Below are 15,240 nucleotides of genomic sequence, written 5' to 3'. Positions count from 1 at the left end.
GGCACTTTTCTTGCAGTACAAAAATGGTACACATAGAAAAATGGCAGACTTCCTGAGTGAACCAGAAATGACCACAAGGGACTACAGCTCCCAGCAAAATGGGAGCAAGAGCAAAAGAGTGAGAGAATTTAACTGAAGAAGCAGTCACTGGCTTCATGTTCAAGACCTCAGGAAATTCTCTTAACAGATCCAGAGAGATCAGAGGAACAGCTAAGCCACTAAACAAAATATACTGAATTTTCAGATATTAAACAGTTTAGGAGAATAAATAAGCCTGTCTATAAGACACATGTAATATTTACAAGCAAAATTTAAACATTAATTTAAAATTTCACTTCTTATTTTCTATCTTGACATTACCAGACGTATGGAAACAGATGCTTGTACAATCATGAAGACTCAGCAGTCTATGGTAGTAGAGAGAGTTTATGATTATTCTACTACTTAACCAGAGAGATGACAGCATTTCCCCTAAAACCGTTTATAACGTAGGGTTCTAAGAAATATATAGGAACCTCTAATGAAACACATTCCAGTAATCTTTCAACACCAGAGATGTAAAAAGCTGCTGGCACTGAAGTATCAATTCTCAAAGAGGTTGTTCTAAAAAACACTGAATCTGTGCAATAGCTTGGCAGCAAAAGAAGTGAGGACCTGAAGGCAGCAAGTATTATTCATGCAAAAATAGAACAAACACTGGCATTTCAATATTGGATCAGTATCCTCCCCCCCTTTATTTAAATATCCACAGGCAAGACAAAACGTAATGTTTTGGCTATAACCACTTTTCCCCAGACATTAGTTTTTCTTGCTCATGTATAATAAAAAAAGGCTCTTAAAACAGACAGCAGTATTAGCAGGCCAAGCTTCAGTGTATTTTTGCTGAGATTTTATTATAATTTTATTGGTAGGAGCAGTGAATGGTACTGGAAATAACTTATTAGAAAACATTAATTGAGAAAGTGACATTTTATTAAACATAATACCGCTCCTGTCATTAAATTCATACATCAGATCCTGTATTATGTTAAAATCTCTTTTATGTTTTATTATTCTTCATAAAAACGTACCAACCGTACTTCTACATACAAGATCTGGATAGTGCGCCATAAGAATGTACAAGGGACTGTTCCTGCCTGTCACAAGCAGCTCACTATGTCTGTGACTCACATCCTTAAATGAACACACAACCTAAAGTTCATAACTGAGTTAAATGAGGGTTGTGAACAGATGTATTGTTTTGCCTTTACATGTGTCTTGAAAGGCGGAGGACAAAACTTTATAAAAAAAACATGCAAAAAAATATTTTGAACCAGTGACTGGAAATAGGTGACAAGCAGAATGAGTATTAGCTCAAAGTAATTAATACCATGACTTCAAAATTACAGAAACATTCCTACAATGTGCGGGCTTACTGCAAGCTCCAAGTGCTTTCTACCAGGAACATTTCTGACTGCAGCCCTGTTGCAGACACCTTGCTGCTGAAAGTGCCTGTGCAGTTCCACATTAAGATCACTTCAATTTTACTCATCAAATGCCAAATCTTCAATAGAAATTGCAATACAGTGATACTTCTGGTAAATGCTAGCAACATCTTTGTCATTTGTTGTTCACTGACTCCTTCCAGGCTATGGATGGGAAGCTCCAGCCATGTCAAACCCTCTCTGACAACAGCCCCCAGCAGCACGCCAGGGCACCCTTTCGACATCCAACATACATTCTCTTCCAAGGCCATCACATGTTTTTGCTATAATGCCTTCTTATCATCGTTCTTTAATTAAAAAGATGTCTATTGAAAATAACTTCATGAATGAGCCGCAAACTAGTCATCCTGATTTTTGGATCGCAGTTGGAGAATCCTTACCTGAAAGTAACATTACTCTTACATTTCAAAACAAAATACATGGAAGTGACAAGTTACCTGTTGCCATTCACCTCTATCAATGGCTCCAGAGCAGTTGCTTATTTATATGCTTTTTAAGGAAGTGTTTATTAATGAAGGTATTTGCTGCTATCTGATCCCTTGGCAATGACTAACTCTACAGGGCAGGCTAGCTCCAAGGATGACTGACCCTTTTCTCATGTAACTACAGCATCATTTTAATTTCCATACACAAGAAATATAGGGTAGAACTACACAAAAGGATCTGATCTTTGAATATTTACAAGGCTTGTGTCTGTATCTAATTCTTTGCCTGGAGTCGCATTGTCAAAATACTGTAGTCACCACAAATTATTTACCCTTAAACTATACGGGAGTTTCTCTTGAGCTTTACAGATACGGGCTCTTTGATTTTGGTTAAAAGTACCCCACACAGTCATCACAGCAGCCTACGAAATTACTTTTTGCCAGCTACCCTGATTCCACAGTTGTCTAGGGAAGTGGGAAAAATCATGCATAATTCAACTACACCGAAGAAAATCTTTTTTTCTTATTGGAAGGTATTCAAGTGTGTGCTTGGCTCGAAGAATAAGAGCACACTTAGAAGGACAGGGGTCAAGACCATCTCAAATACTTAAGACTTTTCAAATAACTAGTACCTTGCTGAGTCAGGTGCAAACTGGACAGATAGCAGAGTAGTCTTAAAAACTCTTACTTATAAGCTTGCATATGCTCATACATGTAGGTTTTCTTTGTACAATGTACACATCTACTTAATTTTTTTTTAATGAGTTACTTAATATAATTCAGATTTGTAAATTAGGGCAATATTTCTAACCTTTGAACAAAGCTACCTTTAAGTGTACTTTATGAGTATCATGCTTTTGTATAAATTAATTTAGCTTATAATAACCCCTGGGACATAATCTAAGAATTCAATGGAAAAATCATTGCACTCATTAAAGATATATAGAAAATAAACATTTTGACAACATATATTTTGCACTCATCATTTGTTTTTTATCCAACCTTACGTGTTGGGGCAGCGAGCTAGAAACTGTTACTTAAACTGGAATTTGTGCCAGGAATCTAATTCACAACTTCTGAGTCAGCTCTCCCACCCTCGCTGGATCTTCAAGCCTCAAAGTAACATAGTGTGCACTTACTCTAATTAATTGCTTTTCTAGTGACTGTAGATCTCAAAAAAACCCCAAAACACAAAGCACTTTTATCACAGAGAAGGATATCTAGAGACTACCTTTTATTCTTTCTTGAGGACTGCATGTTACAAACTGCTGAAGAACAGTATCATTGCGTTGGGAAGCAGCTGCAAAGTTATGACTCCTGTCACAGGCTGATTTTTGAAAGACTCCCTGGTCTGAGCGCTCCTAAGAGAAAAACAGAACCACACATTGTAGCAAAAAATTTAAATTTTCAACAATGCAGAAGATCAGCCATCATTACAGAAGATGCACAAATACAGTGTAATGCAATGTGTTCACTGTACATTGATTCCCTTCAAATGAGAAACTTGAAAGCTATCTTCAAAATGACTGTTTTTGCTGACCATGAAATAAGACAATATCTAAGCAATAACAATCATTAAGTGACGCACAAAAACGAAGACTTTTTTTTTTTTATGACCCACAACTGGCTTCATTCAAATGCTCCATCTGGGAGGGCAGCTTGTGACATTGTCAACACAAGAACATGGGCAATGCCAATGGTATTTTTCTGCCAGCCAGCTGGTTCCCTTCTCTCAGAGACTGTGTGCATATGTTCTGATGATCACACACTAGAGCAGTTTTGCAAGTAAGGAGTTACACCAAACTCCCAAACACAGGTCTTCTGGCTAGCAGCTAAACAAACTCCTGTCACACCTCTAGTCAGCTTTTCTTTTGAGACATTTCCCACCCCCCCGTACATGCCATATCGCCTAATTTATTCTCCTGAGCAGTTGCTCAAAAGAAAAAAAGGGGGGGGGGGGAGAGAAATAATCACAGTTTCTAAAACTGGGACAGACCCAGAAAGACGCTTTCTTACTCATTATTCAGGGAAAACAGAAAATCCACACAGAGGAATATTATGGCTAGTTTTCAAAATAACCTTTGTAGTTTCTGTGATTTTTTCTATCTGCTTTTTAAAGGGGCATCTAACTGGCTTCTATTTTTAAAGCGCATGCTCATTGTGCCAGCAAACTTCACACTAAACATACCATTCCTTAAATTTCATAGTCACAACTGCAGAATGTATGTATCTAATGGGTACAAGTTTCTTTGTAAAATAACGCAAGAGGTTTAATGCATTAGCAAGTGATTGCCTGCAAACCAACACATAAGAAAGGACAGCGGGTTACATCACCTTGCAACCTGCCCTTCAAGCTTAATAATATTAATAATAAAAATATTAAAGATAATGAAATAATGATAAAATAATAAAAAATAATAATAAAATGGAAAAATACACCCCAGAACACAAATCAATGCTGGAATGCTCGTGATGACAATATGGCTACAAATGCAGTTTCAGTGGACAGGCAGCACATGCAACATTCTCTCCTCCTCCTCAGTGCAACATGAGCCAATTGAAAAGGCTATTTTGAACCTCTGTGCAGAAACACACACACCATACAGGCACTGACAATTATGGTGCTTCTTGTTACTGGAGATTCTTTAGTTTACATAAGATCCCCTATGTCACAAGGTCCACATTTACTACTTTCACGTGGACACTGCTAGCTAAATTAAGCCTTACAACATCTGAACTAGTACTACCTTGGAGACGTGTACCGACTGGGACAGGGAGCCTTAAAATAACAGCAACAACAAATCTGCTTTTCCAGCTCTTTGACAAATGACACAATCAATATCCTACAACTGATCAGTAACCAGCCTAATTAGAGTATCCAGCTTATAAAACATAGCTGTTATGGAAGACCTCCATTAGTGTCCTGACCAATAAAAACAATAATGCATTTCTAAACATATACTCCTACCAAGCTGAGATGCTGTATTCAGGAAGCTTTTTTGGGGAAAGGAAAGAATGGGCAACAACCCATTTCTGCTGTGGTCTCCAGACTCAAATGGAATTACAATTGAACCTAAAGACTACCCTATAAAAAATTAATTCCTGCCTAAAATGAATTTGATTCAATCAAGACCTCATTATACATTCTTCACAGGGCATGAGTCAAGATTATTTACCTCTTTCATATGTCTGGACAATAAACAAAACTATACACTTAACTACAAAAAGCAGCCTCATACTTTTATTGGGTCAATCTGATGTTTGATTAGAAGCTTTTTTTAAAAACAATTTGGCTCCTGTTAAATGAAGAAAACTTGCAGAAGCGAGCTTTATTTGAAGGTAAGCTATCTGTCTCATGCTACAAGACTGCACAATAAACGTAACCTATACTTAATAATTCTTCCTCATGGCATAATGCTATGTCACATAGAAAAGGAAAGCAAAAATACATTTTCCTTTAAAGTATTCCAGAATTACTAATGAGTATTTTTTATATTTTCCTGGCATGATTGACATCATGTGGCTTTTGCAAAGGGTCTGCCCAACAAAGTTAGAGCATAATGTTCAGTAAGTAATATACTTCTAAATCTATTTCTCAATCAATGGTGGTAGTAGAACAAATAGGAAGTTATTAGAAAATATTGAGTTAATTATACTAAAAGATAATCTGCATTCTCTTCCCGCCTCTGATATCTTGTGCGAATAACACCCACAAACATGATTGTTCTTAACGTTTTGAAAAGTTCCAGCAATGCTTGTTAGGTAAGAAGCTTGACATTTTCTCTTGAAATTCTATAATGGTATTTATTACAAGATTTTATACCACAAATACACCTGTATGTGTTTTTATTTTAAGGAACTGTACAGATGTTGAAAAACTTAAAATATTTACTCAAGGGTCAAAATTAAAATGAGGATCAGTAGTAAGGGCAGCCAGTATACACACATACAAATTAACTATGTAAAGATGAAGAATGAGTGTGCATATATGCATGCATGCATGAAGGAGAGGGAGCAAGAGAGATCATAAAACCGTTCTTTTTCAAAGTTGGAGCCTATTGGCAACCATCGATTTATATGAGGTCTAGAAAAGAGCCATTAAAATTTCTTTCTTCTCTTACTTTGTTACCTTACTTAAACAAACTTTATGCTAATCAACTCAGAAACACATCCTGAAGCAGTGGCCTTCATCTGACCAGGGAAAGTAATATATTAATTCCTTGAAGGTTAAAAAAGAAAAAAAAAAAAAAGTGGGGGGACAGGACAGGACCAGAACACATGCACAACAAGTGGAGTGAATTACTAATGACACTGAAAAAGCAAAAGTGAAGTTAAATCCAGGTCACACTAAAATATCAAGGTCTCTGATCATGACAACAAGTGAAATCAGAATTCAAATCACCTATATCCCAGCTATTGCCTTTAGAAGGTAGTAGATAGTCAAAACTACATTAATCCTAAGATAACCCTTTCCGGGACCACATTTGCTTTTGTTCTAATACCTGTCAAATAAAGTAAGAGGCAACTTTTAGCCCGGTCTCAAACAGGAACAGCAAGACCAGGGGAGATCAACCAGAAATTCTACACGTATCCTGACTCCAGGAAGGCAGGAATTCATTCTGCCAGGAGGGAGGAGCTCTCTGTGACCAAGACTTTAGCCATCATCTCTTGCATGCAAAAACACTGGGACTGGAAAGACATTTATCTAATAAATGCATTCACTGCTTCACCTCCGTCTGCACCTCTAGTCTCCGGAGAACTACCAGCTGGATCCTCCCTCGAATGTTCCCCTCCATGGACATGGAGCGTCTCAGTGTTTCCATAGCCTCATGATTTGACTTGCCCAGAAGTGACTCCCCATTTACTGCAACAAGCTGATCATTTACTCGCAAACGACCATCCTACAAGCAAAAAAATAAAACCAAAAAATGTTTTAAATAAGAATTATTAGGCAGAGAGGCAACATACAGGAAAGCAAGATGCAGACAATCAGATATTGCTTTCTAATAAGAAACAAGAGACTGCATAGTACCGGGTCTCTCAAAAGAAAAATCCTTTGTCCATTAATTGGCCATTTTTTCTTCCATTTACTAGATTTGGGGTAAAGTTCATAGGGCAATTAGAAACACAGAAGTGCATGCACAAGCTACTGTTTTTCCTGCATGTACAATTTAATTTGCATCAGTTCTACAAAGAAAACATTAAAAGGAACTTCTGCTTAGTTAAAAAGGACCCACAGCTGTTAGTATCTGCAATGCAACCATAATGGAGTACTGCAACACATTTTCCATGCATTATTATCTGCTGTTAAGGTCTGGTAAGAAACAGCTCCAAAAATTATCTATATTCTCACTAGTGTCTATGTTGTCACAATTACCATACCACCATATGGGGTAGTGTTCTCAGTTCAGGATGGTCATTAAGACTTAAGCATCCTTATTTTAATTAATGCTGTCCGTTTTTTTAACATTCCAACCTGCTGCCAATAATAAAACTAGGGCTGAGCCACATCAAGCAGCCTATGCTTTGAAAAAAGTCATTCCGTTTCATTGCCAAGGTTAACTGACATTTGTGAGCTTAATAAAATCGTGGACACTGCTATTTGGTGATTTAGGAGTCCTACTGCTGTTGTCATTATTATCTGTGATTTATTTCTTTTCATAAAAGCATGTGCCATGGACTTTTCTCTTTAACAAGAAAATAAGGTCTATTTAATTAAGAGACAAGAGTTTCTTTTAAAACTTGTCAAGTTCGCAATTATCAGGTTGGCATCAGACCTCAAAGAAGGAAGGAAAAGAATAAAAAAACTCAAGACATCCAATATAGAAGGGCAGTGAAGAAAGAATAGAAGAGAAAGAACTTGCACAGAAATACGTTGATTACTTAAAACGAATCTCATTCCTTCAAAGGTTCATTATGTACTCTTCAGAAGGCACTCGTCCGAACTGTTTACATTTCATGCATCTGAGTAATCCACAATATATATACTTTTCGATTTTTATTTCTTCCTATCACTAAGATATTCAATTAACTATTCCACTGTTGCTGCCAAGTCTAAGTCATTTGTGCTCAAGTGAGCTACAGTAGCTGTGACAAACCCAGCTTTACTAAAATGTTATTTTTGTTGGAACTTAGTATCATCATTACCATGGCAGAGTATGAATAGCTAAGGACCTGAAGAAGAACAGCATATACCAGGATCTAAAATAAACTGGGAAGGATAAGAAGATTGAAAGACAAAATTGGGAGATGACTCACTCAGTGAAGGAAAATGAAGAGAAATATAACTTTTCTCAGGAGGGTATGGAAACAAAGGATAGGAAACAGCAATGCCATTTGGAAAAGATACTGAAACCTCTCCCACCTCTCTGCTGAGTATTTCATGCCAACATAAATTACATACAGCCAAAGTAAATAGGTTAACCTCACCCCTTCTCTACATCGAAAATGATGCCATCACATGCTAAAGTTTAAGGAGAGAAGAGTTAACATTTTTGAACAGGGAATTTTATTATTTGCACATGTTGCAATTCCTTTGTGTTCTATCAAAATCGGCTGAAATGAATGGAGTCATTCACTGCAACAGGAGTTTGAGGAAAAAATATTCTCTTTTTTGTGAGTTTCTGTAACACCCTGAAAATTTTACAGGTTCTCATGTCCTTCTATTGTCCCACAGGTTATTGGATTACTTTTTTTCCTTTCTGTGGATAAACACCTATGTATAAATACCCATTAAAGCTTCCTATTAAATTGTATAAAATACGATGTCAAATGAATCTTGTCATGACTACATCTGTTGACCATGCAACTGTCCTGAACACAATGTGTATTATTACATCAAATGCTGCAGCTTCAGAAAGCTCCGAATTGGCCTGATTTTTCATTTGCCTTGTAATATTTTGGTATGAGACTTTTTATTTATTTATATTTTAATAATGTCAGTTCTTAAAGTACTTCTTTTGATGCATCTCCCTTCTTCCCATTCTGTTACGTGCTCCACTTAAATACAAAATTCAACATTTCAACTATGATCAGAGAAAAAAGGTGTGCCTGCTTTATAAATGCTGATCAACAACACTTGCTAAGTCACCTGTACAAGGTAGGCTGAACACTTTTCACACATGCTCAGGTAGAAGTTATTTCACAAAAGAACTTTTGCTATTTTAAAGACTGGGGGGGGGGGTGGGTGGGGGAAATGCCAATGTTTAAAACAGTTTCCAAATACAGATTTTTTACATCACTGATGTTATGGCCTGTTTAGAAGCCTAAACTTCAGGACAATCTGCTTGGCTCAAAATAAGCTAAATGTTTCAACATATCTTTTTCTTTCATCTCTGAAAGGTAGGTTTCTTTGTGGCTTCTGAGTAGAAAAACAACATTTGGCATTTCAGCAAAACACTTTTCAAATGCCATCTCTGAAATTGCAAGTGAGTTATTCTAATAAAGGGTGAAATTACTGTTCCCTTGCTTATTCAAAAAAATTGGGTTTTTTTTCCATGGAGACTCAGAGCAAGGGGTAGAACCTACCACCACATGGCTACTGTATTCAGACAGCCAGTCACAAGACTCTTACGCTTTTTACAGTAGAGCAGGGAGATATAATGCCATGTTCTTCAGGGACTTATGTTTTTAAGCAAAGCACACCTAGTTATTTCCCGTATCACATCAATGACATCTCTCTCAGAAAGAATTCCTTGATGGCATTTATTGGAATCATCCAGTTTCCCCATCCACAGCACACAACAAGCAATGTTTATAGCAACAGCACTCAGAAGCCCCATGGAGGTTCAAGCTATACCACGTCTGATTTGAACAAATGCACGTGTAGAAAATACTCCATTACTTCTAATAATGGCTCTGCTGCATTTCAGCTGCAGTAGACAGCAAGTACCTGATCATCAGGAATGTATCACAAGTAAAAAGCCAAGAAGTCTCCAGATGAACAAGGCTGAAATCCCTGAAGTTGTGAGGAAAGATGACGCATTTAAACTCAGTCAAACGTTTTCTTCATGTGAAAGGCTCTGCACTATTACAAATATTCTTGTAACCTCTTTATGTTAGCGATAATAAAAAACAGACATTTCAAAAATTACAAAAGAAGGTTAAGAAGGGACATAATGGTTCAATCAGCAAAAGCCAGTGTTCTTATTCCTGCAGGATACATTGTTAGAACACCAACTAAGAACATTAAGGCATTTTTACTTTGTTTGGTTTTGTAGCAAGAGCAGTAAATAGGCCTTGGGTCTTACTGTAGCATGTATGATGCACGATGCATTGATATTGCCTTTTATCTTTAGCTGGGACAAAAATCATAAAGTATAGAATTAAAAGACTTCAATTTCCCCTTACTTTTTTTTTTTTTTTTTACAACTTCCTTACTGTACTTTGCAATTCTACTAATACATCAGAGCTAGATTAATGTTTTAATGTTTTGAAAAACACTAAAATATGTTGGCATCTCTCCAGCCCTTTGGTTCAGACCAACAACAGTTAACAGTAACCAACAAAAATTGCCTGCATCTCATGTAACTCTTCATTCTAAAAAACACGCTGGTGAAAGAAATTTGATGTATCAAAACCTTTACACAGCGTTAGAAGAACTGAGCATTTACTTCAGCAGTGAAGCAAATGTTGAAGTTAGACGTAAACATGTCTTCTTTTGAAGACAAGTGGTGACTGTATAGACAAGGGGATAAAAGCTCCCTCTTATATTAGCATAACACAAAATTAGAACAAATTTTAAACTCCAAATGCAGAAGTGAGAAATAGTGAGAGGATTCTCATGTCAGAGAGCATTATGATTTCCTCCTGTGATAGCTTCCCAAGAAAACTTTGTATACTGAAAAGCAAATGCACGTCTAAATCCGTAATACACCATTTCAGAGAGTTATAATGAATAGCATGGGAAAATGCTCTGGACAACTACCAGCTAGAACGAAAGGCTTTTTACTTGCTAAAAGGCGACATTTAAAATAAGGACAATAAGGGCATGTTTAAATATTTATGCACAAATATGTGCACACTTTTTAACTTGATATAAGAAATTTTATTAATTGTTAATACCCACTGATTATGCTTTGTTCGTTATGAAGGTCATTAGACAGGAGAAAGACAGCTGGTCTCCATGCATATGCAACAGTAAACTGTGGCTCCTCAGACATTGCCAAAATGACTGCATTCTGTGAGTGTTTGTATAAAACACATAGGACAGGTTCTCTGAATAGTTCTGGCTGAAGTAGCTGAGGCTCTAGCTCTCACTTGCTCTGCAGCCTACACACAGTTCTAATGGGTATAAGGGTTACAATGGGGTAGAATAGAGAACAGGTCACAGGACCACAGGCTATCACAAGAGAAAATAATCTTCCAGTCATGGTGGCTTCCTGTGCCAGCAGCCCGTTTACTTAGGTGTCAGCACAGAAGTTCTGCTTTATTACTCTGCAGACCGCTCAAGCTGAAATCAACTGCTACGGAGTGAGTAACTATGGGAGAATAGTGTGGTAAAGATACAGAGCTAGAAAGGGTTGTCTTACGTGTCTATGATGTGACAAGTCAGATAGCCAGGCCACTAAAGTGCCAGAATACAGCTCCACAAGCTTTGCTGTTCAAAACACTGAGTTTATTTGTAGCAGTATAAGCTGTCACTGCAACTGGTGTGGACAATTATTCGGGGAAAACACAGCTGGGAAGGAAAGGAGGGCAGCCTTATTTTCATAGTAAAATGAGTTGTACTCTGTAGCAGACATGCACATAAATTGAGTTTATCCAGCCCTAATTTGGCCAATCATGCCTTAACTAATAACTGATGTAAAGTTACTCAGCTGTCACTTAGCCCTGAGTTAACCACAGACAACGTTCTGAACTGCATGTACCAGGCTCAGGTATACTTGAGAAGATCCGAGCTTTGAAATACCTGTGGGACTAGGACAGGTAAATAATAGAAGCAGGGAAGTATTAAACATTCACATCAAAACTAAATCCTTGATTATTGCTATTTACCAGCTGCTGTAAATAGATGATCATGGAAGTTTTAATGCTGTGAATTGTCTTACTCAGCAGGCTGATGTCAGTAGAGGAATTTACATACACTGAATGAAAAGGTACTTTTACAGAATAGAGAACTGTGAGGAATTGCTGAGGTAACACAAGAGACAAAAATTACGTTATGGATCCACAAGAATTAAGTGTACTAGCCTGAAAGATTAAGACCTTTGTTTCTAATTTCAAGAAAGTCATCTTTTTCAAGTTTTATTTTGGAAAAAATGCAGTCAACAGATTTCCTAAGGATTAGAAAAAAATTCAAATACTTTTTAATCATAAAAATATACAACAGTCCTTGTATAGTCCTTAGAGGGAGCAGAACAATTCATAATACTGTCATTTACCAATTTATTTAATCCACCTCAGGATCAATTGGTAACTTTTGAGCAATTGATGCCAGGCTCAGCCAAGTCACATTTTTACCACACCGGTAAAAAAATTAATCTTTTGAATAAAAGAAGAAAATTACGAGCTAGCTTTTTATTTACAGCACAAATTAAACACATAATCCTTAACATCACATAATTGTCAATTTCTAATTTTTGTGAAGAAGCTTGTCTTTTGATTGTTTTTTATAGGTCTGCCTGTATCACTTTGGGAGGACCCAAAGCAGTGCAGATAGTAAATGTAGATATCTAACTTCTCTGTCCCTGTGCCTAGAGCATGCAAACTTCCCCATGCACTTCCGTGAGCTGTGGGGAAGCTGGGAGGCAGTCTCTCCTTGTACCCACACACCCTTATCCTTCTCCTCTTTCCCATTTCCTGCAGCATCCAAATGCCCCCAAAGGTTTCCACCAATTTGCTTTCCTTGTGGCAAACCCTACCACACGTAACACCAGAATCCTGGAACAAAACTTAAGTAGATTTGCAGCTCACCCAAAAGAATGTGTGACAAAAAGGTATTCATTCCTAAAATGCTTATCAAGTGAGGTTCACTGGTCAGCATTAGAAACATCAGAACTATAATGCAGTCATCACCTGATGTGCTTCTTCCATACCTTAAAAGCAGCACCTCCATGAATAACAGATTTGATGAAAATCCCAAGATCAGCTCCAGTCTCCCGAGATTTGTTGCCTTTTAAGCTCACACCAAGTCCCGCAGAGCCAGAATCGTTCAAAGGAATCTCAAAGGTCAACTGCTCTGTGGTTTCTGGAGAAAGAATGCTGCAGTTTGGCTCTCCTTTCTGTTGGAGAAAATCAGGATGAAAACATGAGCGAAAAGGGGGTAGAGACAATGCATAAACTAGTTTTATCCATGGGTTGATACAAGAAACAGTCCTCTTTTCCAGAAAGCAGCTTGAAGAAGCAGCCTTATAACCAACAATGTATTTAGCTGTATTTTGTCACATGAGCTGGCTTAAAATGTTGTTTTTAATGACCCCTAGCAATATGCCTAAATATAAGGTAAAATAGCTTAGTTCCACACGATCTAAAACTGATGTTGCAGCAGAGTACAGCAAAGACATTTATTTTAAACACAGCTGCATTAAAAATGTAAGCCATAAAACACTCAACATCTTTACATGCAGCTCACAAACCATAATGATAGCTGTACTGTTAAATCCCAATCTCCTCTGAAAATAGTTTCATCCTTAAAAAATTATCCTTCTCTTATAGCTGTCTACAGAGGGAAGTTAAGTGTAACAAAAGCGAGGGTAAGAATTTAAAATGCAGTAACTTACTCTGCATAACTCCCTTTATACATACTTCTATTCCATAGAGGTTTGGTGGGTTTTTTTTTTTTCCTTCTGGTGTAGGTTGATCCCAAGATTTTTCCTAGATTAGACTTCTGTTTATAAGAATGCCAAGTCAAGTATCCACAGCTAGGGAAGACCAGAAAGAACTTCCTTTTACTGTACATGTATGTACAGTTTTGCAGCATTGTATGTTGCTGGGGTTGGTTGGTTTGTTTTCTTTTTTCTTTTAAAGCAGATCAGAATTATAAAATTAAACAAAATCATTTTTTTGCCTGAAAAATTCATACTGGCACTCTACAGAAATAAAACCAGAAGTGTTCATGGAAGGTATTAGTGGAAAAGACCTTATGCATCACATCTGATTTTATTCCACTCTTCCTTCTTCGTATAACACCAAGACAATTAATTAGGTAGTTTCTTGTCATTTGGACATTTTTTTTATTCTTTGTAACAGTAGTGTTAAAAAAATCAATAGGAAAAACACTATGAAAAGAAAATACACAGACAAGTACAAGCTGAAAAAGATGACTGGGGGCTGCTTTCAGCGGTGTCAAAGTCTTACGTTAAATTATCAAAGAGAAGACACACACACAAGGAGGAGTGCAGTAGCTGGGCCAATCCTCCTTTTACCTAACGAGGGATCATTTCCAGGGCCTAAGCTGCAGTACATACACTATCAATGCAATTATCAGCAAAGGTGCCAGTAGTACAGGTATTTTCCGAGCAGCCAAAGCAGTCCCATAAATTCATCTGTTGTGCTGTCTGATCAACAAGAAGCACAATCACAGAACTGGGAGCAGAAATTAAGATCCCGAAGCAACAAATAAATTAGAAACAGTAACCACTAAGTATACATTCATTTATTTCAGATGCCCGTTCACTGATGAGCAGCAGCTACTGGCTGGAGAAGAACTGGATGAGCCACAGAGCTAAGACTATAAACCTCAATCCCAACATGCACCAAGCTCAAATTCTTCCTGGAATGTAACTACATGACATTAAGTCAACACAATTTGCCTAACTGCCAAATATAAAAATGACATAATACCAACACTGGCAATTGTCTTGATGCCAGCACTCATTTCCAGTACCTGTGTTACTCATTTGTGCTTTTGTCTTCGTTCACCAGAAGTAGACAATTCTCCATTACAAATCTGGCACTTTTATTTCTTAGCCGTGGATATAGAGACATCCTGAATGTAATCCCCCTAAAACCTACAAATTCATAACTACTGTGAACAATACAGAATGATAATTTCTGAATACTCCTGCTCTGACTTCCTTCAAAAGAATCAGTGTAAGGAAAACCCCCACTATTACTGGCCCTCTAACATCAGCATTTTGCAGTTAGCTCTCTCAAGGTTTTAGAGGAAAGATTTTCTGCCCAGTCTTATCTTTTTCAAAATGCACATACTCTCATCAGCCAATTCAGAACTCTTGGATCAGAGCTGCACTCAAATCACAGAATGGTCAGGGCTGGAAGGGACCTCTAGAGATCATCTAGCACAACCCCTTGCTAAAGCAGGTTCACATAGAGCAGGTTGCACAGAGTCACATCCAGGTGGGTTTTGCATGTCTCCAGAGAAGGAGACCCCA

The 15,240-nt window shown here is 37.4% G+C and overlaps 1 protein-coding gene across 1 annotated transcript in view; it reads right to left on the bottom strand.

Moving 5' to 3' along the window:
* PARD3B (par-3 family cell polarity regulator beta) overlaps nt 1-15,240 on the bottom strand; it is a 413,185-nt gene that overhangs the window by 191,989 nt on the left and 205,956 nt on the right. The window contains exons 11-13 of the mRNA XM_037397959.1: nt 12,946-13,131; nt 6,640-6,810; nt 3,141-3,270 (exon numbers count right to left, since the gene is read on the bottom strand). Coding sequence (XP_037253856.1) covers nt 3,141-3,270; nt 6,640-6,810; nt 12,946-13,131 — 487 coding nt within the window. The remainder of the gene's footprint in view (nt 1-3,140; nt 3,271-6,639; nt 6,811-12,945; nt 13,132-15,240) is intronic.

This window comes from Falco rusticolus, chromosome 8 (assembly GCF_015220075.1).
Source record: "Falco rusticolus isolate bFalRus1 chromosome 8, bFalRus1.pri, whole genome shotgun sequence".
NCBI lineage: Eukaryota > Metazoa > Chordata > Aves > Falconiformes > Falconidae > Falco > Falco rusticolus.
This window is presented reverse-complemented; position numbering and strand designations above follow the sequence as displayed.